The sequence below is a fragment of the Balaenoptera acutorostrata genome, chromosome 9, assembly GCF_949987535.1.
Source record: "Balaenoptera acutorostrata chromosome 9, mBalAcu1.1, whole genome shotgun sequence".
Classification (NCBI taxonomy): domain Eukaryota; kingdom Metazoa; phylum Chordata; class Mammalia; order Artiodactyla; family Balaenopteridae; genus Balaenoptera; species Balaenoptera acutorostrata.
This window is the reverse complement of record NC_080072.1, coordinates 7,712,236-7,733,496: the sequence shown is the minus strand read 5'-3', so window position 1 is coordinate 7,733,496 and position 21,261 is coordinate 7,712,236. Positions and strand designations below refer to the sequence as shown.

At 57.0% G+C, this 21,261-nt stretch overlaps 1 protein-coding gene across 1 annotated transcript; it reads right to left on the bottom strand.

The window, feature by feature from the left end:
- Positions 1 to 4: 4 nt before the first annotated feature.
- EHD1 (EH domain containing 1) lies at positions 5 to 20,868 on the bottom strand. The gene is made up of 5 exons (XM_007174288.3): positions 20,232 to 20,868; positions 16,589 to 16,686; positions 4,085 to 4,497; positions 1,613 to 1,777; positions 5 to 1,177 (listed from the first exon to the last, which is right to left on the bottom strand). The coding sequence occupies exons 1-5, from the start codon at positions 20,633 to 20,635 to the stop codon at positions 653 to 655; spliced, it is 1,605 nt and encodes a 534-aa protein (XP_007174350.1). The 5' UTR covers positions 20,636 to 20,868; the 3' UTR covers positions 5 to 652.
- Positions 20,869 to 21,261: the final 393 nt, after the last annotated feature.

Genomic DNA, 21,261 nt, shown 5'->3' with positions numbered 1-21,261 from the left:
TCACTTTACAGAACAAAAACTAGCTTATGTATTTCTCTGGAAGATGTTCTCTCACACCCACCCGTCCCCCGGACTCCCCGCAAACAGGCAGCTGGGCCTGGCTTCTGTGACTGCCGAGCCAGGGGACACGAGAGCGAAGGCAGGGCCTGTGGACAGGGGGCCGCTGCGAACGGAAGGAGGAAGGCACAAGAAGAACCAACTGAATCTGGGAGCAGAGGGAGGGGGCAAGGCCGGGTGGAGAAGGAAGCCACTGGCCGAGCGACTCAGCCTGAAACAGACGTGACCCGCGTCCCTGTCTACACGCGGGCCACAGCTGCAGGAGGGGCGAGCCAGGCGACTTCCCCGGCAGGAGGTGAGGACGAGGAGGACAGAGGCTGTGCGTGCGTGGGGCTGCTGGACGGAGGAGGAGGAGGCAAGAAAGAACGCTGCCTCTAACGTTATATATTAAAAATATCCATGGTTCTTATGCACAAAATTCCATCGTTCACCTACGAGTATCACCCCTGCCTCCCCAGGAGCAGCCTTAAGATAAAGATGGTGGTTTTCCTTTGCGAGCTGAGGAAATATTGCTCAGTCTTTATGGTCTTGGGAACTGCTGACTCTCCCCTCCCCTGCAGCCTCTGCCTGGCCGGCCGGTGGGAGTAGGGGTCGCTCACTCGTGCCTCCGCTTGGAGGGCGGGATCAGGTGCGGGGGCAGGTCGGCGGGCAGCTCGTGGCCCTCCAGCTTGACTTTGATGAGGTGGTTGGCCAGGGCGAACTCCTCGTCATCCAGCAGCCCGTCCCGATCCACGTCGGCCAGCTTCCAGATCTTCCCCAGCACCGTGTTGGGCAGCTTGGACTTCACCATCTCCTTCTTGGCGTTGGCGCCCGTGATCTTGCCATTGACGGGCGACAGTGTGTAGAAGATCTCGTCGTAGGTGGGCTTGTCCTTGCCCACCACCCACTCGACGTCGTCGATGCCCTCGCCGGCCCCCTCACCGTAGCCGTGCCCAAAGGGCCCGTTCATGGTGCCGTCGAAAGCACCGCCCTTCACGGCCTGGGCAGGCATCAGGGACTCCTCCTGGCGCACGATCACCATCAGCCGGGCGATGTCGTTGGCCAGCATGTCGTCCACCGTGTCCAGCAGCTTGGGCTTCAGGGCCTGGAACTTGCTGAAGTCCTGGGTCTGCAGGAGCTCCTGTGGTGGGAGTGGAGGAAGGACAGGGTTGGGTCAGCCCCTCCCGGGCTCCGGCACCGAGGGTGCAGCGAGGGTTCCCGAGCAGAAAGATCTGGCTCCGCGTCACGGCCCCAACCACTTAACATCTTGGCTCCCCCTTCTCTAAGTCGGAGGTAAAAACAGCCCCCGCCGTGCAGGACTGTGGCGAGGATTAACTGGGAGGAGGCTGGGGTGCCTGGCACAGCCCCGCCCTCCCCCTCCCCCTCAGGGTGAGTCACCACATTCCCCTGTGAGGTGTCACGGCCTGGGTCAACTTCTCCCATCGGGTGGGGCGCTGGTGATTAATCGGGCCGCTTCCACTTTGGGAGGCCCCGCCCCATGGAGCTGGGGTTCCCTCCAGAAGCACTGCCCCAGTGCCGCGAGCCGTCCTCATTCCCATCCCAGGGGCGGCTGTACCTGCATCTTGCGGAGGCTGGGGAAGTCGCCGGGGGAGATCTGATGCTCCCGCTCGATCTTCTGGTAGATTTCGCCCAGGTTGCTCACCAGCTCTTTCTTTTTGCTCTCTTTACCGAAGACGTTGGGCATCTCCTTCTTGAGGGAGCTGATGATGTAGGCGTGGACCTGCGAAGACAGAGAGGGGGTGGGTGTCAGGTGCTTCCTGGACACCTTGTTGGGAGCGTGGCCTGCACCTGTGCTGCCCTGGAGAGCTGGACCGTAACCCGGGACAGCTAACCACAGCCGCAGCCCAAAGCCCGTGCTCCTTCCATTTCTCGGCACGCGCACGCCCCTCCCCGGTGACCCCTCTGCACACCAGAGACACCGAGCACATTCCTGCCAAGCCAAGCAGAGCCGCGCCGTCCTGCTTACACAAGTCCGTGGATGCTGGTGCCATGAGCTCCAACACAGCCTGAGTTACGCCCCACTTCATCCTGACAGCCTCGGCGGTGACTAAGGGCTAGGAAAATCCCACAAGGCCTCCCCCAGATGTTTCAGGCTTACGCAGCACCTCGGGCAGACATCTGCCAATGCAGGGGGCACATCCTTCCCTTCCCACAGCGGGCCAGTAACTCTGGCAACCTTGCAAAGGCACAGCCCTCAAACCCCTCTGCCTTGCCAAGCAACGTCCTGCCGAGGAGGGCTGCAGCCAGCCAGCCTCACGCCCCCTTCTCCCAGACTGCCAGCTCCACCCCAAAAAAAACCTCTCCACTGGCCTGACCTTGTCTGCCGGGGGCTGAGACCTGGCTGAGAACTGCCCCAGGGAAGCAGGCTGGTCACACAGTCACAGTCACAGCTCTGCCCATCACAGGCCAGCAGAGAGAGCGACTCAGGCCAGGAAAAGGAAACAGTCTCAAAACAGCAGGTGCAGGACAAGATTGGAGAGGCTGGGGCTTTCCAGGCAGGGTGACTCAATGTGCCCGAGGGCCACGCGATTACACACCATCTCTGTAAATGAGCAGGCAGGGCCTGAAGTCTGCCCTTTGTTCTGTCCTGGAAGGAGGCTGAGCGAGAGCACTGGAAGCCCTGCCAGGAGAGGGGCTGGACGGGGAAGGAGGGGAGCTGCCCCTCCCTGAGACTGAGCAGAGGCTGGACTGGAAAACAGGAGGCCAGGTCTCTCCTCCATTCACCGCCTCTTCCCCTTCAGCTCAGGACACTGCTTGGCCCTTTGAGGCCAGGAGCCAGGTACGTGGATTTTCTCATGGGCTCCTTTCTCAGAACCAGTTCCACTCATCAGGAAGCTTCCAGAAGTGAGACATCTACAGAAACGTGCAGCCCTGTACTCTCCAGAGCAGGGTGCGGGCATCTTTACTTTGCATACAGGTCACCAGGGGACTGTGTCCAAATGCAGATTATGGTTCAGTAGGGCACAGGTGGGGCCTCAGAACCTATGCTTCTAGCAAGTTCCAATCTGCTGGTCATGGAGCACTCTGGGTAACCAGAGAGGAGACACAGCCGGGGGTAAAGGATGCAGGGTCGTTTCTCATTATTCAGGCCAGGGAGCACCCAAAGCTACCTGACTCCAGACCTCAAGACAGTGTAGGGTGACCTGGGCCACTGTGTCTGGCCCATGGCAGAGTCCCAGAGCCTCTGGGCTACACAGAAGGGAGCCTCACAATGTGGTACTATTCAAAATCGTGTCCTAAGGGGACGTGCTCTGCTCCTCAGTGTTTGAAGGGCCCACTGGCGGCATTACCCTTCCTTCCCCAGCCCCAGCCACCCTGGGGTCCTGCTCAAGTGCTCGGCCAGGCACTGAGACTCCAAACTCTTGAGCAATTCAGATGCTGTCCACAGGTGCCAGCAGGCCTTGTGCTTCCATGGAAGAGTAGGGATGGTTTACAAGGCCTCTGGGGCAGAGGCCATCAGCGCTCTCCCTGGGCCTGCGGGTTTGCGCCCCGTCTCTCCACTAACTACCTCCTGTCTCGGCCTAAGCATCGTCTCCCGCCCGAGGCCCCCCAGTCTAGCCCGCCCTCCCAGGTCAGCTCATCCCGGGCCGACCCCGACAATACAAATAAATCGTACTTTCTTTTCCTTTATGTGTTCTGCTTTCCCCTGTACGGCTGACAAGTGCTAGGAGGGTGGGGACCTGTCAGTCCCCACTGCGTCCCCAGCACCCAGCACATGCTGCGTGCACCCCAGTGCTCAGCAGACCTGGGGGGAAACTGATGAGCCCTCGAGCAGCGTCCCCACCCACTCACTCTCCACCCCCCAGGCTGCCCCCGGCACAGTGGTACCTTCTTATTTGATGTTTATATGTGTTAAAAGGAATCTCAGGAAAAGGCTGCTCCCACGGGGGCACAAGAGGACAGGTTCAGACAAGGCATGGCACAGGGCGGCCACGGGTCTGCAGGGCGGGGTCTTGGGCATCCAATCCTGGGGCCCCGACTGGCCATCCCAGAGCCCCCTGGGGCTGTGTCCCCACCCTGGGTTTACCTTGGCCAGCCGCGCCCGCTTGATCAGGTCATTGAGCTTCCTGAGGGCGGCGTTTCGGGGCAGAGACTGAATGTCTTTGAAGAGGTCCTGCTCCTCGGCCTCGAAGAGCTTGCGGTTGTCGGGGATGAGGAGCGGGTGGGACCAGAAGGAGCCGATGTACACCCTGACCACCTCGGGGGTGTTGATGATCTTCCCCAGGGACCACATGAGGGCCCCGTAGACCCGCATCAGCTGCTGGGTCTCGATCTGGTCGGCCTTGTTCAGCACCACGCGGATCTTGTCCTCATGGTTCTTGAGCGCCTTGATGACTTCCGAGAACTCGTCGGAGATGTCCAGCTTGTGGGCGTCAAAGAGCAGGATGATGCGGTCCACCCGCTCAGCGAACCACTCAAGGACGGCCGCGAAGTCGTAACCTGCGGGAAGAGAAGGGCGAGTCAGGGGCGCCAGGGGCCAGGTGGTCTGATGGCTCTCGCCCCTGACTTGGCCTGGTACTTCTCAGCCTGGGGTCATTTAAATTTCCAGAATGTACTTATGTGGACAGCACAGTGCCCTGAGGGCAGGTTCATCAGGCCTCCCCTACTTCCGTACCCACCATGGTAACACCCGCACCCATGCAGCACCTGGCACGAAGAGGCACTTAACAAATAAATAAGGCAAGGGAAGTCACAAAGTCCAAGCTCTAAAGTGGGTCGAACTATGGCAAGAGTGAGGAGGAGACCCCAGCATCACAGCTCAACGCCGGGCGGCAAGAACAGATTTGGGGGCTGTTGGCTGGGTGCCCCTGCACAGCAGCGACAATTACAGCAGTAAGACCTACAGCTGCTGCTTGTCCGGTGCTATGTGCTGGGCTCGCTGTTCTGCAGGACTCTCACTCGTTCCCTGCAAGCTACAGCTCGGGGCCCAGATCTGGCTCACTACCTGTTTTCATAGATAAAGCTTTACTGGAACACAACCTGCTCATCTGTACTCTCTGGCTGCTTCTGAGCTACAAAAGCAGAGCTCAGTTGTGGCAGAGACCATGAAGCCCCCAAAGCCGAAAATTTAACACTCTGACCCTTAGAGAAAACGTTTGCTGACCCCTGCTCTACAGGCCTATTAAGTACTGCAAACCACCTCCCCTTTCTAGGTCTTAAACGCTTCTCTAAAATGAAGCGACTGGACTAAGCTCCAGCTCCCAACTCTATTCTGTGCTGTTTCCTGCCAACAATTAAGGCCGTTGGTGAACCGTGCCGTCTGCAGCAGGACTGCTGACAGAACTGTCTAGTTTTAGCTCGATTCACGGCCCCCTCAGCTTAACACTGCATTTCCCAGCCTCTCTGCAGCAGAAATGAAGAAGCAAAGAAAAGGTGCACCAGCCCTTTGTCCTCTTCTCCCTTCCCAAGGACTGGAATGCAGGTGTGAGGGCAGGAGCTGGAATAACCACCCTGGGTTCAGGATGGCCTTGGACTGTTGTATTTCACACAAACTATCAGACACCTGATTTAAAAGCCCATGGATTTGTGGGTCTCTGCAATAGTGGTTTAATTTGTAGCCTATTTTACAATTATGCCACCTCAAAATGTTTCCACTTCGGACTTCCCTGATGGTGCAGTGGTTAAGAATCCGCCTGCCAATGCAGGGGACACGGGTTCGAGCCCTGGTCCAGGAAGATCCCACATGCCGCGGAGCAACTAAGTCCGTGCGCCACAACTACTGAGCCCGTGAGCCACAACTACTGAAGCCCGCGCGCCTAGAGCCCGTGCTCCGCAACAAGAGAAGCCACCGCAATGAGAAGCCTGCGCACCGCAACGAAGAGTAGTCCCCGCTTGCCGCAACTAGAGAAAGCCCACGCGCAGCAACAAAGACCCAACGCAGCCAAAAATAAGTAAATAAAATGAATTAAAAAAAAAAAAAAGTTTCCACTTCTTGCACTGTCCCCAGAGGAAGCGAAAATTCTGTTTCTTATCTTTTGAGACTACTAAGGAATAGTAGACCATGTGGAAACAATGGCCCAAGAGTCTTTGGGAAGCTTGGGTCCCAGCCCCCGAGCCGCCATCTCTCTGGGTGACTCCGGGCAAGTCCCCTTGTTCCTCACTGGCAGGCCACAGGCCACCCCCAATGCAGGCTGGCCCTCTTAGGAACCGCTGCGTCCTTCCCAGAGCACAGTCACGCCCCCGAGAAGAAGCCAGAGAAGGCACTCCTATAGAGAAGAGCCTGGGATGCTGCCCAGAAACAGGCCAAAACCAACCCCCCACCGCCACCAGGCTGGGATTTAGACATGCCTTCTCTAGATGGCAGGAAACAGGAAAGCAGCAGGTAGAGCGCAAACCAAAGAAAAGGACCAAGTATCAACAAAAGGCCCAGAGTGACTCACGGTGCCACGGGGAGGGCAGCCCTCACTGCCCCTCTTGTAAGGCGTGGGCTGAGCCGTCCCGCCAAGCCTCCGGGGCTGAATGGGAGTCCACAGACAGCGCACGAGGCCACCTCCACTCCGGCCGGAACACCCCCTGGGGGCTGGGGGTACTTTAAGATAGAGAGAGCCGTGCGGGGCGTGCCTGGGGTGAAGCTGTGCCTGGTTAGACAAACACTCCAGCCGCCCCGTCCCCAGGTTCAAGTGGGCTCCAGAGCTGTCTGCGCACCTGAAGCCGCAGCCTTGGCGGCCTCTCCCCGCACCCAAGCACTCAGAAACAACACAGGTTTATAGTAAGAAAGCCCTGGATTTAACTCCCGGCTCCAGCCACTGACTCTGTGACCCCAAGTTCTTAACTTCTGAGTTAACACTTTTTCATCTGTAAAAGTCAAATAACAATTCCTCCTCCTAAGATCACAGGGAGGATTAAATGAGGTGACGTGTTGCGTTCCCAGCACAGGCCCCAGCACCAGAGCAACACCCGTGGGTCGGGCAGGCCCAGGACGGGGAGAAGAGGCAGGGCCCCCTAGAACGAGGGCTGAGGGGCTGGGGCTGGATCACTGATCAGAAACTAAGGTGACAAATGATCAGCCTGGCTCTGAGGCTGGAGGCCAGTGTTGTCCTCATGGCAAGACACCGAACCTCAAGGAAAACCCCAAATGCATGGCTTCTGTGGATTGAGCTTGCGGCCTCGCCAGGGCAACCTGTTCCCACTGCAGCACAGGGGGAAACAGCCTGCTTTTTAAAAAATATTTATTTTTTTTGGGCTGCATTGGGTCTTCATTGCTGCGTGCGGGCTTTCTCTAGTTGTGGCGAGCGGGGGCTACTCTTCCTTGCTTTGCCTTGTCTTGTTGCAGAGCACGGGCTCTAAGTGCGTGGGCTTCAGTAGTTGTGGCACATGGGCTCAGCAGTTGTGGCTCGCGGGCTCTAGAGCGCAGGTTCAGTAGTTGTGGCACACGGGCCTAGTTGCTCCGCAGCATGTGGGATCTTCCCGGACCAGGGCTCGAACCCATGTCCCCTGCATTGACAGGCGGATTCTTAACCACTGCGCCACCAGGGAAGTCCCTAGCTTCTTAACAGCATAGCAGTGGAGCTGGTGGCAGCAAAGCCCCTGTGAACCTGAACTTGAGCCTGGGAAGGGGAGCCATCAGTCTTCCAGAGGCCCATGCAGACAAAGGAAAGGGCCGGGCTACCAGATTCCCCACGCTCAGAGGACGTGGGAAGGCCAGGAGCAAGGGCCAGGTTACTCCTACGCCCGCCACCAGCCACCACCAGGCTGCTGGTTCCAAAGTACAAGGTCCCTACATCCCCGGACACAAGGAGCAGGCCGAGGGACACGGGCAGGGAGCAGGGCCAGCCTGGCCTCGCCGCCACCGCCTTTTATGGCCGGCTCTGGGAACGGCAGGTCGGCGCTGAAAAAACGATGACTCAGGACTGAACTGCTGCTCTCTCAGCAACAACGAGGCTCAACTTCTCCCCTCGTCAGACTGTTTGTCCTCAGACCGCCGCAAGTTCAAACGACCACAGATTCACACAGCTGGGGAGGCGGCAATGCCGAAACCGAGGGACTGGGAACAGGGGGGCCCTGATGGGCTGGGCTCGAGGCCAAGTTAGCTTTGGCCAGGGAGTGAGGACGGCATGCAGGGAGCCGAGGTCACCCCCGGACTCCACCCAGTGTGGCCTCATTCCTCCCATCCCCCAGTGGCGGCGGGAGGGGGGGCAGATGATGGGGGGAGAGGAGGAGGAGGAGGAGGAGGAGGAGGAGGGGAGAGAGGAGGAGCCTATGAATGAGGCACCAGGTCCGCGAGCCCCCAGCCAGAGCGAGCGCCCCGCACGGCCCTGCCTGCAGACCCGGTTACTTGCCAGCACCTCAAGTTGGGAGCCAACAGAGCTAAGCCCATTTTTTTGTAGGTGAATGAAATTTCCTGTTTATATGGAAAGTGCTCACACTTTTGGTGAGAGAGAGCCGGTGGCTGGCCAAGCACGCCCACAGGTCATGCAGAGGGTCACAAGGCTCAGGCTCGTGTGATGTCATCACAGGTGGAGGACCATGTCCTACCACATGGCCGCAGCCTCCCCAGGCCCACCTGACACCCCCCAGCCCGCCAACCCCTCACTCAGCCCGCGTGTCTCCACAGGCAACAAGGGCTGGACTGACCCACGTCTGCAGTGCCGAGAGCATTGACCGAGTCCCCGCACTGGCCAGGCAGCCCAGCGGCCACCATCAGCCTGGGGCTCGGCAGCAGGTGACAAGTGCAGGGACCAGGGACACATCCAGAGAGGAGCACCCTGCCCCCAGCACTGCCCCAGGCACTGGGCCTTCAGGCTCTGGGACAACCTAGAGGTCGGCCTTGGCGGCAGGACCAGGCATCAGACATCACCTAATGCACAGCAACTCCTCAGCAGAAGCAGGAAGGCACGAGCGCCCAGTGAGGAGGACACCACGGCCCACACGCCAGGTGCGAACACAATGCTGCAGCTTCATCCGCCTCAGGAGGGACAGTCGTGAGGTGCTGACACCCACAAAGGACACAGACAACACAGCCGGAGGGGGTGAACTGGAAAGAAAGGGCTGACCCTGCGATGTGAGTAAAAGCCAGCACTGATAAGAGACAAGCTCTGGCTCGGAAAGTTCTGGGACCTCGAAGACATTATGAAATGATGAAATAAGCCAGTCACAGGGTATGATTCCACTGGTATGAGGTGCCTAGAGTCAAATCCAGAGACAGAAAGTAGAACGGTGGGGGCCAGGGGCTGGGGAGGGGGAAAGGAGTTGTAGTTTCATGGGAACAGAGTTTCAGTTTGAGAAGAGAAAAAAAGTTCTGGAGGTGATGGTGGTGATGTTTGTACAACAATGAGAATGTACTTAATGCCACTGAACTGTGCACTTAAAAATGGTTAAAATGGTAAATCTTACGTTATGCGTATATTACACGGGCTGTGTAGACAAGAGGCCCAAGCCTGCCTCTCACCTTGGCTCTGTTCCCACCAAGCCTCCTGCAGGGCCCGGGTGCTCCAGGGGTCCTGCCTCTGCAGTGCTGGCTGCCCTCCTCACCGGGTCTGCCTTCCCACCCTCCGACACCGAGGTGAAGAGGGAGCAGTTGTGACGTGTCCTCGCCCTAGCCCAGCACCCTCCAAACACAGGTAGTTGCAGTAGCTGGGGGAAACGCTGCTTCAGACATTCCAGAAGTTTCTAGAATGCAAACAATAGAGGGTTTGTCTCCAATCGACTTTTGTTTCCTGCCATTCAAGCTACGTGGGCCTCCACGTTTCTTGCCATGGCTCCCATCACCACGCTTAACCCGTGCCGGGGCCGGGAAGGAGTGCAGGAGCATGAGAGAGATTAAAGAGTTAAGAATCTACACCATGAGGACTTGTTCTGAGCTTCCTGAAGCTAAAGTTCTTAAGGGAAGGACCCTTCCAGAGGCACAGAGGTTGGGAGAAAGGGGCCTCCCACGTCTAGGCATTTACCCGAGAGAAACTGAGAAATTGGGACTTTCCTGGCGGTCCAGTGGTTAAGACTCCGCGCTTCCAATGCGAGGGGGCGGGTTCAAGCCTTGGTCAGGGAACTAAGATCCCACATGCCACGAGGCGCGGCCAAAAAAAAAAAAAAAAAAGAAACAGAAATTAAAATTTGTACTCTACACGAAGGTTTATAGCAGCTTTATTCAAAACTGCCCCAAACTGGAAACCCAGATGCCCCTCAATAGGAGGATGGATGCCAAGTTACGGTACAGCCGTATCACGGGGTACAACAGCTACAAAAAGGAATGAACTGCAGACTCTCAAAGAAATGAGGAACCTCAAAAGCACATGCTAAGTGCAAGACAGACACAAAAGACTTCACACTGTATGATTCCATTTCTGACATTCTGGAAAGGCACAACTTTAGGGGCAAAGATCAGTGGTTGCCTGATGAGGGACTACAAAGGGGTGCAGGGGACTTTCTGGGGTGATGGAAACTCTGTATCTTGGTTGTCGTGGTGGTTACACGACTGGTGCATTGGGTGAATTTTACCGTATATAACACAGATCTCAATAAATCTGGCCTAGAAATCAGCAACAAAGGACGGGTTAGGGGGGCAGCAGCAGGGGAGACCAGGGGGAAGGGCAGAAGGACTCTGGAATCAGGCCTGAACCTTCTACTCTCCGAGCCTCTGTTTCTTCAACTGCAACGTGAAGACAGCAGGTTTCCGCTGTGTGAGCGAGTGAGCGCCTGGCCCACTGTAAGAGCTTTGTAAATGTTTGCGGTCCTTTACTCACAGGATTTGTATTTGGGCCCAAGAAGCTCAGATTCCGATGGGTGTGTAGGCAACGACTGCTTCGAACGCGTGAAGAATGCCTCGTACCCCAAATATAAACCGAGCATTTGCAGGCGCTCAGGCAGCTGTCGGGGAACAGGTGGGGCGCCAGCAGGGGCTGGTCCACTCCCCCGCGGGCAGAGCGGCCAAAAGCTGGACAGGGGCAGTGGGGGGGCTGGACGGGCTGGTGGGGAGGCGACGAGAGGAAGGCCCTGAGGAGGGTAGCTGTGTGGAGGCTGGGCCCCCACCAGAGGAGGTCCTGGAGTCTGAAGGGAAACTCCTGCTGAGTCAATGCTTCCCCCTCTCCCAGCCTCCTCGGGCTGTTATTCAGAGAAAGCTCTTCCTCATCAAAGTCTGAGAATCGCTGGTTTTTCGGTGTACTTTTATTCAGCTGACATTTGTTGGACACTGAACTGGGCAGCGGGCACTAGGGTAGGAGCTTAACACACGTAAATTCGCGCAATCATCGACAAGAACCAAGAGGCTGGTACTGCTATTCCTGTTCTACTGATGCGGCTCCCAGGGGTGCAGCAACCCCCTAGGGCCCCCAGCTCCTAAGTATTGATCTGGGACTCGAACCTCTGCCGTCATCTGTGCTGAGGGTGCTGGGAACCCAGGAGGGACGCAGGGCTCAGCTTTGTGCTCGGCCTTGCACAGGGCTTTTGGGGCAGCCTCATGGAGCCATTCTCTGGGGTGCAGAAAACCCTCGTGAAACGCTGGCATGGAGGGCTTTTAGGGCTGGGGCATCTCAGGAGGTGGTCAGCAGCAAGGGACACCGTGGGTCAGAGGGCTCCAGGTTTGGGCCAGGGAGCCCCTACCCGACTGTTGAGCCAGATGGCCCCTGAGCTTGGATGGAGCCTGGGATCCAGGGATAGTCAGCAGGGGGGACAAGTGAGAACCCGGGGGACAAATAAGAACCCAGGGGACTGGCCAGCCATAGCCAGGGCTCCTAAGGCCTGTCCCTGGATGGTTGGGGGGGCAGGGGTGGGAATTTCCAGCTGGAGGCAGAGAATAGGGAGAAAAAAAGCAGGTCTCAGCACTGCTGTTCAAAGCCCTGAACCTCAGGCCCATTTCTGGACTGGGAGCCCGATCTCGGGCGGGGAGAGAAGCAGTGTGGCCCCTGGGCACTCCGGGAGGGCTGAGCCCAGCACAGCACCGGCCTAGCAGGGCTAAGGGCTCGTCCGAGCCAAGCTCTCGGAGCTCCTCAGCCCAGAGCACCGGTCTTCAGCACACTGCGACGTGAGCACGGACTCTGCTGGGTTCGAATCCCAGTGCCAACTGGTGCTAGCCTATGTCCTCTTGGGCTACTTAACTTTGCTAAGCCTCCGTTTTCTCATCTGAAGAGCAGCAGCTTCCTCACAGATGCAGCTGCTGCGATAAGCGAGTGGGGCTGGTTCCCATGGCAGAGGCCAGCAGAGAGCCAGGCATGAGGCTGGCCGGGCTCCACCTCCTAATCCAAGCTGAAACAACTCGACCTTGCTGACTCGACTCCCACGGGGGAAAACGAGGCCCGAAAGTTACAGCTCAGCTCACAGCCTCGCAGTGACAATGGCGGGGGTGCCCTGGCCAGGCCCCTGACCCCCGGGCTGAGGCTTCCACCAAAGCGCCTCCGGCCGCTGCCCACAGAGGACCCGCATGGGAAGACCTGCTCCCTCCCAGGTCCTGCCACGACTGTGCCGGCGGCCAGCAGCCTGGGAGCCCAAGGCACCAGCTCCGCCGGGCCCCAGATGCCCTCTGGAATGCCCTTTATCAGTCACACGGGCAGCACCCAAGAATGAACACTGTCCCCGCAGGTCACCTTTCTCTGCTGACACAAGAGAACTTTATCTTTAAAGGCACTCAGGAGATTAGCACAACGGGGAGGCGCAGCCCAAGACCCCCCAGAGGCTCCTACTCTTCCCTGGAGCAATTCTCAGGGGTCTCTTGCAGAGCCTTGGGTGTATCCCGACTGCTTTGGGCCTGCTCAGGCCTTACCTTATCTTTCCACACAGTATTTCCTGCACACGTTAGGCACCATGGGGAAAGGGGAAAAAGTCAGGAGGGGCTAGGCAGAGAGGGTGGGAACTGGAAGTAAATGTAATTAGCGACACTAACGTCTACGCAGCCTCCAGAAGGATGCTCTGCTTCCAGGGAATGAGGCTGACAGACCACGGAAATGCATGCCGCTTGCCCGGGACACACATTTTCTGTTGGCCCAATCTTTTTGAGAGGGAAACACCTATTTTCCACACCGTCAGCAAAGGGAGCAGAGAGGTGGCCGCCGGGGAGCCTGGAACACACTGTCCTACTCTGACTTTCTCTGCCAGGTGACGTGGGACCTTTGCAATGACAGATGAATGGGGTCTTCAAGAAGGAGAAACCTACCCCTTCTGCGTCCACCTGGAGAACACCACCCCGGAGGCCACACCCAGCACGTGTAAGAGGTACCGCCCGATGGTCTTTCTTCTCCACTGGTAAAACGCTGACTCCAAACACATCCCACGGTAAATCCCAACTTGGTAACTGTTAGTAGAATACTTTAAACCAAGACCTCTAGGGTTATGGAGGGAAAGATCTCTATTTCACAGGAGGAAAGCCCTCCTCCAATGAGAGTGATGCACTTGTCTTTAAGCCAACCTCCTCCTTCCTGCCCATGATGGGTGGGGGAGGGTCCCTGGCTGCCCAGGGACCCAGAGGGGCCACACTGTAAGGAAGCGGGGTTGGGGGGAATACAGGCAGTCTCCTGCTGGCTTCCTCCCCCAAGCATCTGCCATCTACATGGGTAACTTGCAGGCCAGGACTGTCTGGTCCCCACCAGTGAGATGCACCCTGCGCCTGACTGGACAGCACGCTGAGGCACTGCTCTGGTGCCTGTGTCCCACAGAGAGCAAGTCTGGACACCACTGTCTGCCTTTCTACTAATGCGGTAAGGAAGCAGAGGGAAGGGGAGGCAAGGGAGGGAAACACCCCAGCAGGCAGGGCCAGGATACTCTTTGCAGCAAGACAGTGTTAGACACTCCCAACTCCTCAGTCTGCTGAGACTAAGGCCCCAGGCTGAAGTGTCAAAGATAGCCCAGCAGGGGAACTTCACAGCACTGGTGGAAAACTGCTGTTTCTGAGTTCAACAGGGGCCATAAGAACCCTAAGGCTTTCCCTCAAATACCTTTATTTACTTATTTCTTAAATTTATTTCTGGCCGCGTTGGGTCTTCGTTGCTGTGCGCGGGCTTTCTCTAGTTGCGGCAAGTGGGGGCTACTCTTTGTTGCGGTGCACGGGCTTCTCATTGCGGTGTGTGGGCTTCTCATTGCAGTGTCTTCTCTTGTGTGGAGCACGGGCTATAGGCGCACGGGTTTCAGTAGTTGTGGCCCACGGGCTCTGTAGTTGTGGCTTGCGGGCTCTAGAGCGCAGGCTCACTAGTCGTGGCGCACGGGCTTAGATGCTCGCGGCTTGTGGGATCTTCCCGGACCAGGGCTCGAACCCGTGTCCCCTGCATTGGCAGGCGGATTCTTAAATTAACCACTGCGCCACCAGGGAAGACCTCCTTCAAACACCTTAACTGCCAGCTCTGAAGGTTATAAGGAGTGTGGCATTTGGGGGAGAATAAGCCTCTTTTTCTGAGCTATTATTGTCCCTTATCCAAAGATGCGTTCACATCAACTGACCTATCTGATCTGATAGCTCCCAGCTGGGAGAACTCCTCCCCAGCATATTCCACCAGGTCATTAAAGACATAACTCTACAGAGCCTCAAAGAAAGTCCCTCCAGAATAGCTCAGTCCTGGAGGTAGATGGAGAATAAATTCCCTTTTGTGGGTCTTTCTCTTTAAGAGTAACTAATTCAGGGACCTCCCTTGTGGCACAATGGTTAAGAATCCGCCTGCAGGGGCTTCCCTGGTGGCGCAGTGGTTGAGAATCTGCCTGCTAATGCAGGGGACACGGGTTCGAGCCCTGGTCTGGGAAGATCCCACATGCCACGGAGCAGCTGGGCCCGTGAGCCACAATTGCTGAGCCTGCGCGTCTGGAGCCTGTGCCCCGCGACGGGAGGGGCCGCGATAGAGAAAGGCCCGCGCACCGCGATGAAGAGCGGTCCCCGCACCGCGATGAAGAGTGGCCCCCGCTTGCCGCAACTGGAGAAAGCCCTCGCACGAACCGAAGACCCAACACAGCCAAAAATAAATAAATAAATAAATAAATAAATAAGAAAATCCTTTAAAAAAAAAAAAGAATCCGCCTGCCAATGCAGGGGACATGGGTTCGAGCCCTGGTCCGGGAAGATCCCACATGCCGTGGAGCAACTAAGCCCGTGCACCACAACTACTGAGCCCACACGCCACAACTACTGAAGCCCATGCGCCTAGAGCCCACGCTCCACCACAAGAGGAGCCACCGCAATGAGAAGCCTGCGCACCGCAATGAAGAGTAGCCCCCGCTTGCCGCAACTAGAGAAAGCCTGCGCGCAGCAATGAAGACCCAATGCATCCAAAAATAAATAAATAAAATAAACAAATTTATTAAAAAAAAAGAGTAACTTGTTCAGATTTTCTAGCCTTGCTCTGGCAAATGACAGGGCAAAAGCCTTGTTTATCAGGCATTTTCTTAAAACCAGGTTAAAACAATAACAGCAGTAAGAAAGAAAAAACTGGTCCTTGCCTCCCCTAGAAGTGTCATTATCATCGGGGTGGAGAACGTAAAAGTTTAAACCAGATTGAGGGACAGAGAGCAGTTTCAGTATGCTCTGATGCAATCCCGTACTGGCAGGGGCCCACGAGCAGGGAAAAAAAGAGAAGCAGGGCTTCTCAGCACTGAAAATGGGGCCCCCACCCCCTCACAGCCTCAGCAGAGACACACTGCCTCCCAAATCTCAGGCTGCTGGCTTCAACTGCAAAGCTCACTAATGCTGGGCGGCCCGGAGGGAAAGCGGGTACAGGAGAGATTTGCAAGTTAATGATAAACAAATCTGGCCACTTGTCCTCAACCCCCTCTGAGTCTGATCTTGTTTCATTTTTACATTTGCAGCTGCAGGCTCCACTCTTAGCCGGCCCCCATGCTCCTCCCAGAGAGCATTCAGGCGTGAGGCTCCCCTCCCTTCTACAAAAAGGGGCAGCGGCAGAAATATAACCCAGTTCAGGTGCATCCTGAACCAGATCTTTAGAAAAGCTTGGCACACTCAAGACAGGAGTTTACACAACTAGAATGGGCCTGGTGCACTAATACTCCGCATGAAAACCTTACGCCACGCGCGGCACCCAGGGAGGCTACTGATGACCAACATTTAAGCAAATTTAAACACATTTCCAAGGCCCAACATGTTTAACAAATTCCTGCTAGCTTCTCCTTTTGGCTGGCTCTTTCAAGTCAAACTGTTCTCTCACAGTCCTGCTGGACCCACTAGGAATTTATACAGCTCTGGGAGGCAAAGCTTTTAAACACAAACTAAGGTGAATGAGCCCCAGGGGAGCCAGGGGCTCATTCAGAACAGCAATGCTGGCTGAGGTACCTGGAGCCCAGGCACGGACCAATCTCCTGGGACCTCACAGCCAGCCAGGATCCTGTCTTCCTTTCCACAAGGCCCCAGGGGCTGGGAAGCTTGAAAACCATATGAAACTGGCTGTTGTCTCACCCTGACGGCTCTTGTAACCTCAGCAAAGGGAACCAAGGAAAAAGCAAGCTCCGGCCCCCACTGGGCTCGGTGTACCATGCAGATACAAGGCTGATGTAAAATGGGTTCTCACTTGGGCTGGGAGAGACTTGGGCAGCATTTGGTCCATGTCACAGATGTCAGATGGAAGTCGTCTGACTACACCAGGTGCCCTGGGTTGTGTCAGAGCCTGTTTACCTCTGCTGATGCGCTGCTTCTCTCCAGACAGGATCCCGGGAGTGTCGATGATGCTTATGCTGTCCAAGACCGGGTTGGGCAGCTGGGCGCACATGAACCTGCACGAGAGCAAGAGCCCAGAAGAGAGATGTCAAGACTCGGGTATCGCTGCTCTAGATGGGACAGCAGTGATTTCTGTACTCCTTCGTCTCCGCCTCTGGCTTCCTTTCCAGAAGAAAGGAACGGAAAGGAGGTTTTCTATTGTCTTAAGTTTCCAGGGGTGGGAATTCCCTGCGGTCCAGTGGTTAGGATTCTGCACTTCCACTGCAGGGGGCACGGGTTCCATCCCTGGTCGGGGAACTAAGATCCCGCAAGCCACGAGGCCAAAAAAAAAAAAGTTTCCAGGGGTGGCCAGCAAATTGCACATATTGTCTTAACCGGGAATCCAACCAGCAGACTCCAACTGACCCACATCAGCACTTCCCTCACTTAGCTTTTCTCCCAGAGTTCGAGAATTCAGCTTTCAAGTTGCTGACGTGTTAGTGAAAACTGCACAAGCCTAGGGTCACCATTCAGTTCCGGAAAGAATAGAGAAGGGTGACAACTGAGACCTTGGAATTCCATATTAAAATTTTCAACCACTTGGCTAAATTTCCACGCTGCAAGAGATGGTCCTGTCCTACTGCTGCTGGGGCCAGCCCTCCCTTCAACCCAGCTGCTCGGGTGAAGGGACTGCAGTGGGCAGCCGCTGACAGCCAGGGGACCACGCAGGCTGGTGCATGGTGGGGCAGGGAAGTACAGACACCATTCTCTCAGCATCAAGGCAGAATGAGGAAGAACAGAGAGGCTGGCAACTCACGGACCACGGCTCAGCTGTGTGTGCCTGAGTTCCCACCGAGCTTAGAACAGCCCAGAACAGCAAGGGCTGTCCCAACCGATAGCAGAGATTCTTGACTGGACACAGAAAAGGCTCCTTTAAAAACTTCTCTGGAAAAGGTATTGTGAGCAGAGAAAATACTGGCCCATTGTCTAGGGATCTGCCATGATTAGCTTCCCCTTTTGGTCCCACCCCACAAGTGACCCACGGCCCAGAGGCGGGGGCAGCTGGCCAGGGTGAGAGGTACTGCCTGCAAGCACAACAGAGCAGAAGCAGCTGACCTGCAGGATGAAGGAACCTTGGACCTCATCCTCACCGTGCCAGCAGCAGAGCACACGTGCTGTAAAGAACTGCACGACCTGGGGCTCCTGCTGGGGAAGGAGTCAGCGGAGAGAAAACCAAAACAAGATGACTTCCAGTCGAGTTGGCTCTGAGAAGCAATATACATAAAAATGCCTTGTGAAGGGCCTTGTAAGTTAACATCTCTGCGGATCGGGCGCTCTGCAAAGCCCGGGGAGTGAGGCCGAAAATACGAGAGGGAGCAGGCAGTACAGATGCATCCAATCCTGTTTCCTCACCAACAAGGACGCACAGATTTCATCTTGAGCTACAAGTTACCAGTTACGCACTGAGTTTGCGCAGGATACTCTTAGGATACCGTGGCTGCGCCTTGCCTCCTGCTCTCTCTGATTTTAGCCTTAGAGCAGCCACTTAGGGGGAAGAGGCCGGAAAGTCCAGTCCATGATTCAGTGAGTCTCTTTAAGAGTGAGGGAGAGGCTGTGTCAGCCACTGAAAAGCCCCCTTTGTGTGCCGTGGCTGGCTGGGCAGCGCTGGTGTACTACACAGGCTGACACAGCTGGGGGCCTCAGCTCCAGTGCAAACCCACACCCCAACCCTTGGCTGATGAGGCCCCTTCCGGCAGGGCCATTCATTACTAGTGTTCTGGTACCCTCTGGAGATGAAGTGGTGGCAGAAGGAAATAAAAGTGTGGCTCTCGGATCCTGCGGCACTGGCATCATCAGGTTGCCTCTCTTCCCGGCACTCCTGAACTGCTCTTTTTTTCAGGGAGAAGTAGCAGGAGGTGGTAATTGGCTGCACAAAGGCAGACAGTCGGCACTGCATTAACCGGCTCGTGAAGGCTCGTGAACTCGGCTCTCGGAGCCGCAGTTTCCTGAACGAGGTAGGGGTTGTCTAGCTGACGTCTAAGATCCCTCCCAGTTCTGAAACTTTAGGTCTCCAAATTCAGAAAACAGGTCATGCGCCCATTTCTCCTTACAAAAAAGGTCACCTCTCACAATCAAAAGTGGACACTGAAGAACAGCAGAAGGAGATGTAGCTCCTTCCTTCAAGCTTCCCAAATTTCTCCAGGAAAGCAGACCTAATAATGCTTGGAATTCCCAGCACAGCAGCCAGACTTTCCACTGGACCGTATGGCCCCCACCAGCTGACAGCCAGCCAATCGCCTACCTACAGGCACAACAATTCTCAAACCCCAGTATCCCCTGAGGCGGGCTCCTGGCTAGGAGGGCCGTGCCTCTTCAGGAGTCTCACCCAAAGGGCTTTACTCTGGCCCTGACTCACAAACGCCATCAGCCATGAAACAGGAAGACAGGTTTAAATGCCTGAGAGAGGCAAAAAGACAACAGAAGACTGCCTGTCTTCTCCGTTAAAGGTCAGCTCTGCGCACAGAGGTAGGCCTGGCCACTGGCCTGGATGGAGGGCAAGCTGGTCTACCCTGTGCGGCTGGACAGTGTCTGGAAAGGAATGCGATCATACAGGGCGGAGACCTTCTGGAAGGCAAGAGTCAAGGATTCTTTCCTAGGCTCTTCCCCAGACGAGACTTTGAAAGGCATGTGGAGTCACTCCTTGAATGGGGTTTGGCAGAAATGACAAATTTGTGAAGTCCTTTGGTATGTCCCCTGGGGGTGGGGGGAGGGATTTTAGAATCCCCATTGGGTAGGACCTTGGAGTTCCTTTAGAGAAAAGTGAACTTGGCTGTAGCACTCCTGAGAGAGGAGGCCAATGCATTTCATTCATAGCATCGTGAAGGTTAGAACCTCGGAGAATTACCCTTATCAGGGTTTTACCCATTTAACTGGGGAAACTGAGGCCCAAGTAGGTTAGGGAACATCCTAGTGAGTCTAAGCAGCCGGAATCTCATTCCAGGGCTCCAGGGCCCACCGCCTGGCAGCACAGACCCTTACCCCTGAAACCCCTAAAGCAGCACAGGACCTTCAGAGCTGCCCCTGGGAGAAGTGCTGGTCCTCGCCCTGTCTGCTGCTTCTGCAGGCCGCCCCAAACTCAGCAGGCCACAGCAGATCCTCTCCCACCGGTCCCTGGGGAGGCACAGCACAGCACACCAGCAAAGGGAATGGCTAAAAGTTTCACCGTAGTTTTCCGTGACACTTAAGAAACAGACCCGTGAAGGGAGGGGTGAAGGGATTGGTTTGAATGAATTAGGTGCGTCCAGTCTGGGGGAAGGTGGTGGAGACCAAGACTGAGAGTAGTAAGTCTGGGATCTGCCACGGGGGTTGGGAGTTAAACCGATAACCTGGAAAATTCTGGGGGGGGGGGGGAGGAGGTGACAGAGCCGGGGGAGCCGGTGACGCCCACTCGCAGACCCCCTCGTAAGGGTTTTCTATGGGAAGCGGCAGGGGACCCAGTCCCAGGGAGTGGTCGCTAAGGGTCTCGCGGGGGCCTCGGAGACAAAGAACAGCGGGGGCGGCGGTCACAGGACGGTCGGGACCCCGGCCACCCCCTTTGCCCCCCGGGTCAAGGGGTGGGTACCTGTTGAGGAAGGCGTTGCCGAAGGCGTTGAGCTTGCGGAAAGGGCGCCGCGGGTCGACGACGAGCGCGTTGCCCGGCACCACGCCCTCGGTGGGGCCATGCATGACCGCGATGAAGGAGTCGGTGGTGGGCTCGGGCCCGATGCGCATCCCGGGGAAGTCCTGCTCGATCAGGTGCCGGATGAAGGTGGTCTTGCCCGTGCTGTACTGGCCCACGAGGAGCACCATAGGCTTGTTGTCGAAGTCAGCGTCCTCCAGCGCGGGCGAGTGGAACTCGTGGAAGCGGTAGTGCTCCTCCAGGGGCAGCAGCTTCTGCGCGTATAGTTGCCGCAACCCCTCGGCCACCGTCTGGAAGAGCTCCGGCTCCTTCTTGCGGCGGGCATCCTTGCTGACCCAGCTGAACATGCTGCCGGAGGCCGGGCTGGCTGCTGCAGGGCAGAGCGGCGGCTGAGAGCCGGGCGAGGGCGCGGAGCCGAAGCTGGGCCGGGCCTGCCGGCTGAGGAGCGGCGGGGCAGGGGGCGGGGAGTGGCCCGCACTGCGCAGGCGCACGGCACGGCCCACGGAGCACCCTCTGTGCAGTGGAACGCGCGCCTCGCCGTGCTCTCTTTATAAGGCCGAGCCGCGCGTTCGGGCGCGCGCACCGCAGCCACGCGGGGCCGCGGGGAGTTGGAAAGGGGTGAAGGAGGAGCCCCGCCCACGCGCTCCGCGCCACGTCTTCCCCTCCCCCGCTTCCCATTGGCCGATTTCAAATCTCGCGAGCGCCGGTTGTTCCGCTTGCCCCGGCCCGGGTGCCGTGGCAACCGCACCTGTTTCGCCCCGCCCCTTGTGGGGCGGCTCGCGGGAGTGTTGCGGTTGGGAAGGCTGGAAGTGGGAGTTCGGAGCGAGGAGGTCCCAGGGTCTGCGCGCCTTCCATACCCGGCGAGCCCCCCAGTTAGACACCCCAGTACCCTGAATACGCGCCCCACCCGCAGTTCCCCCAGGAACGGTCCCCCTCCTCCCACTGGCTCAGAATCCCCAGCGCCTCCTGTCTG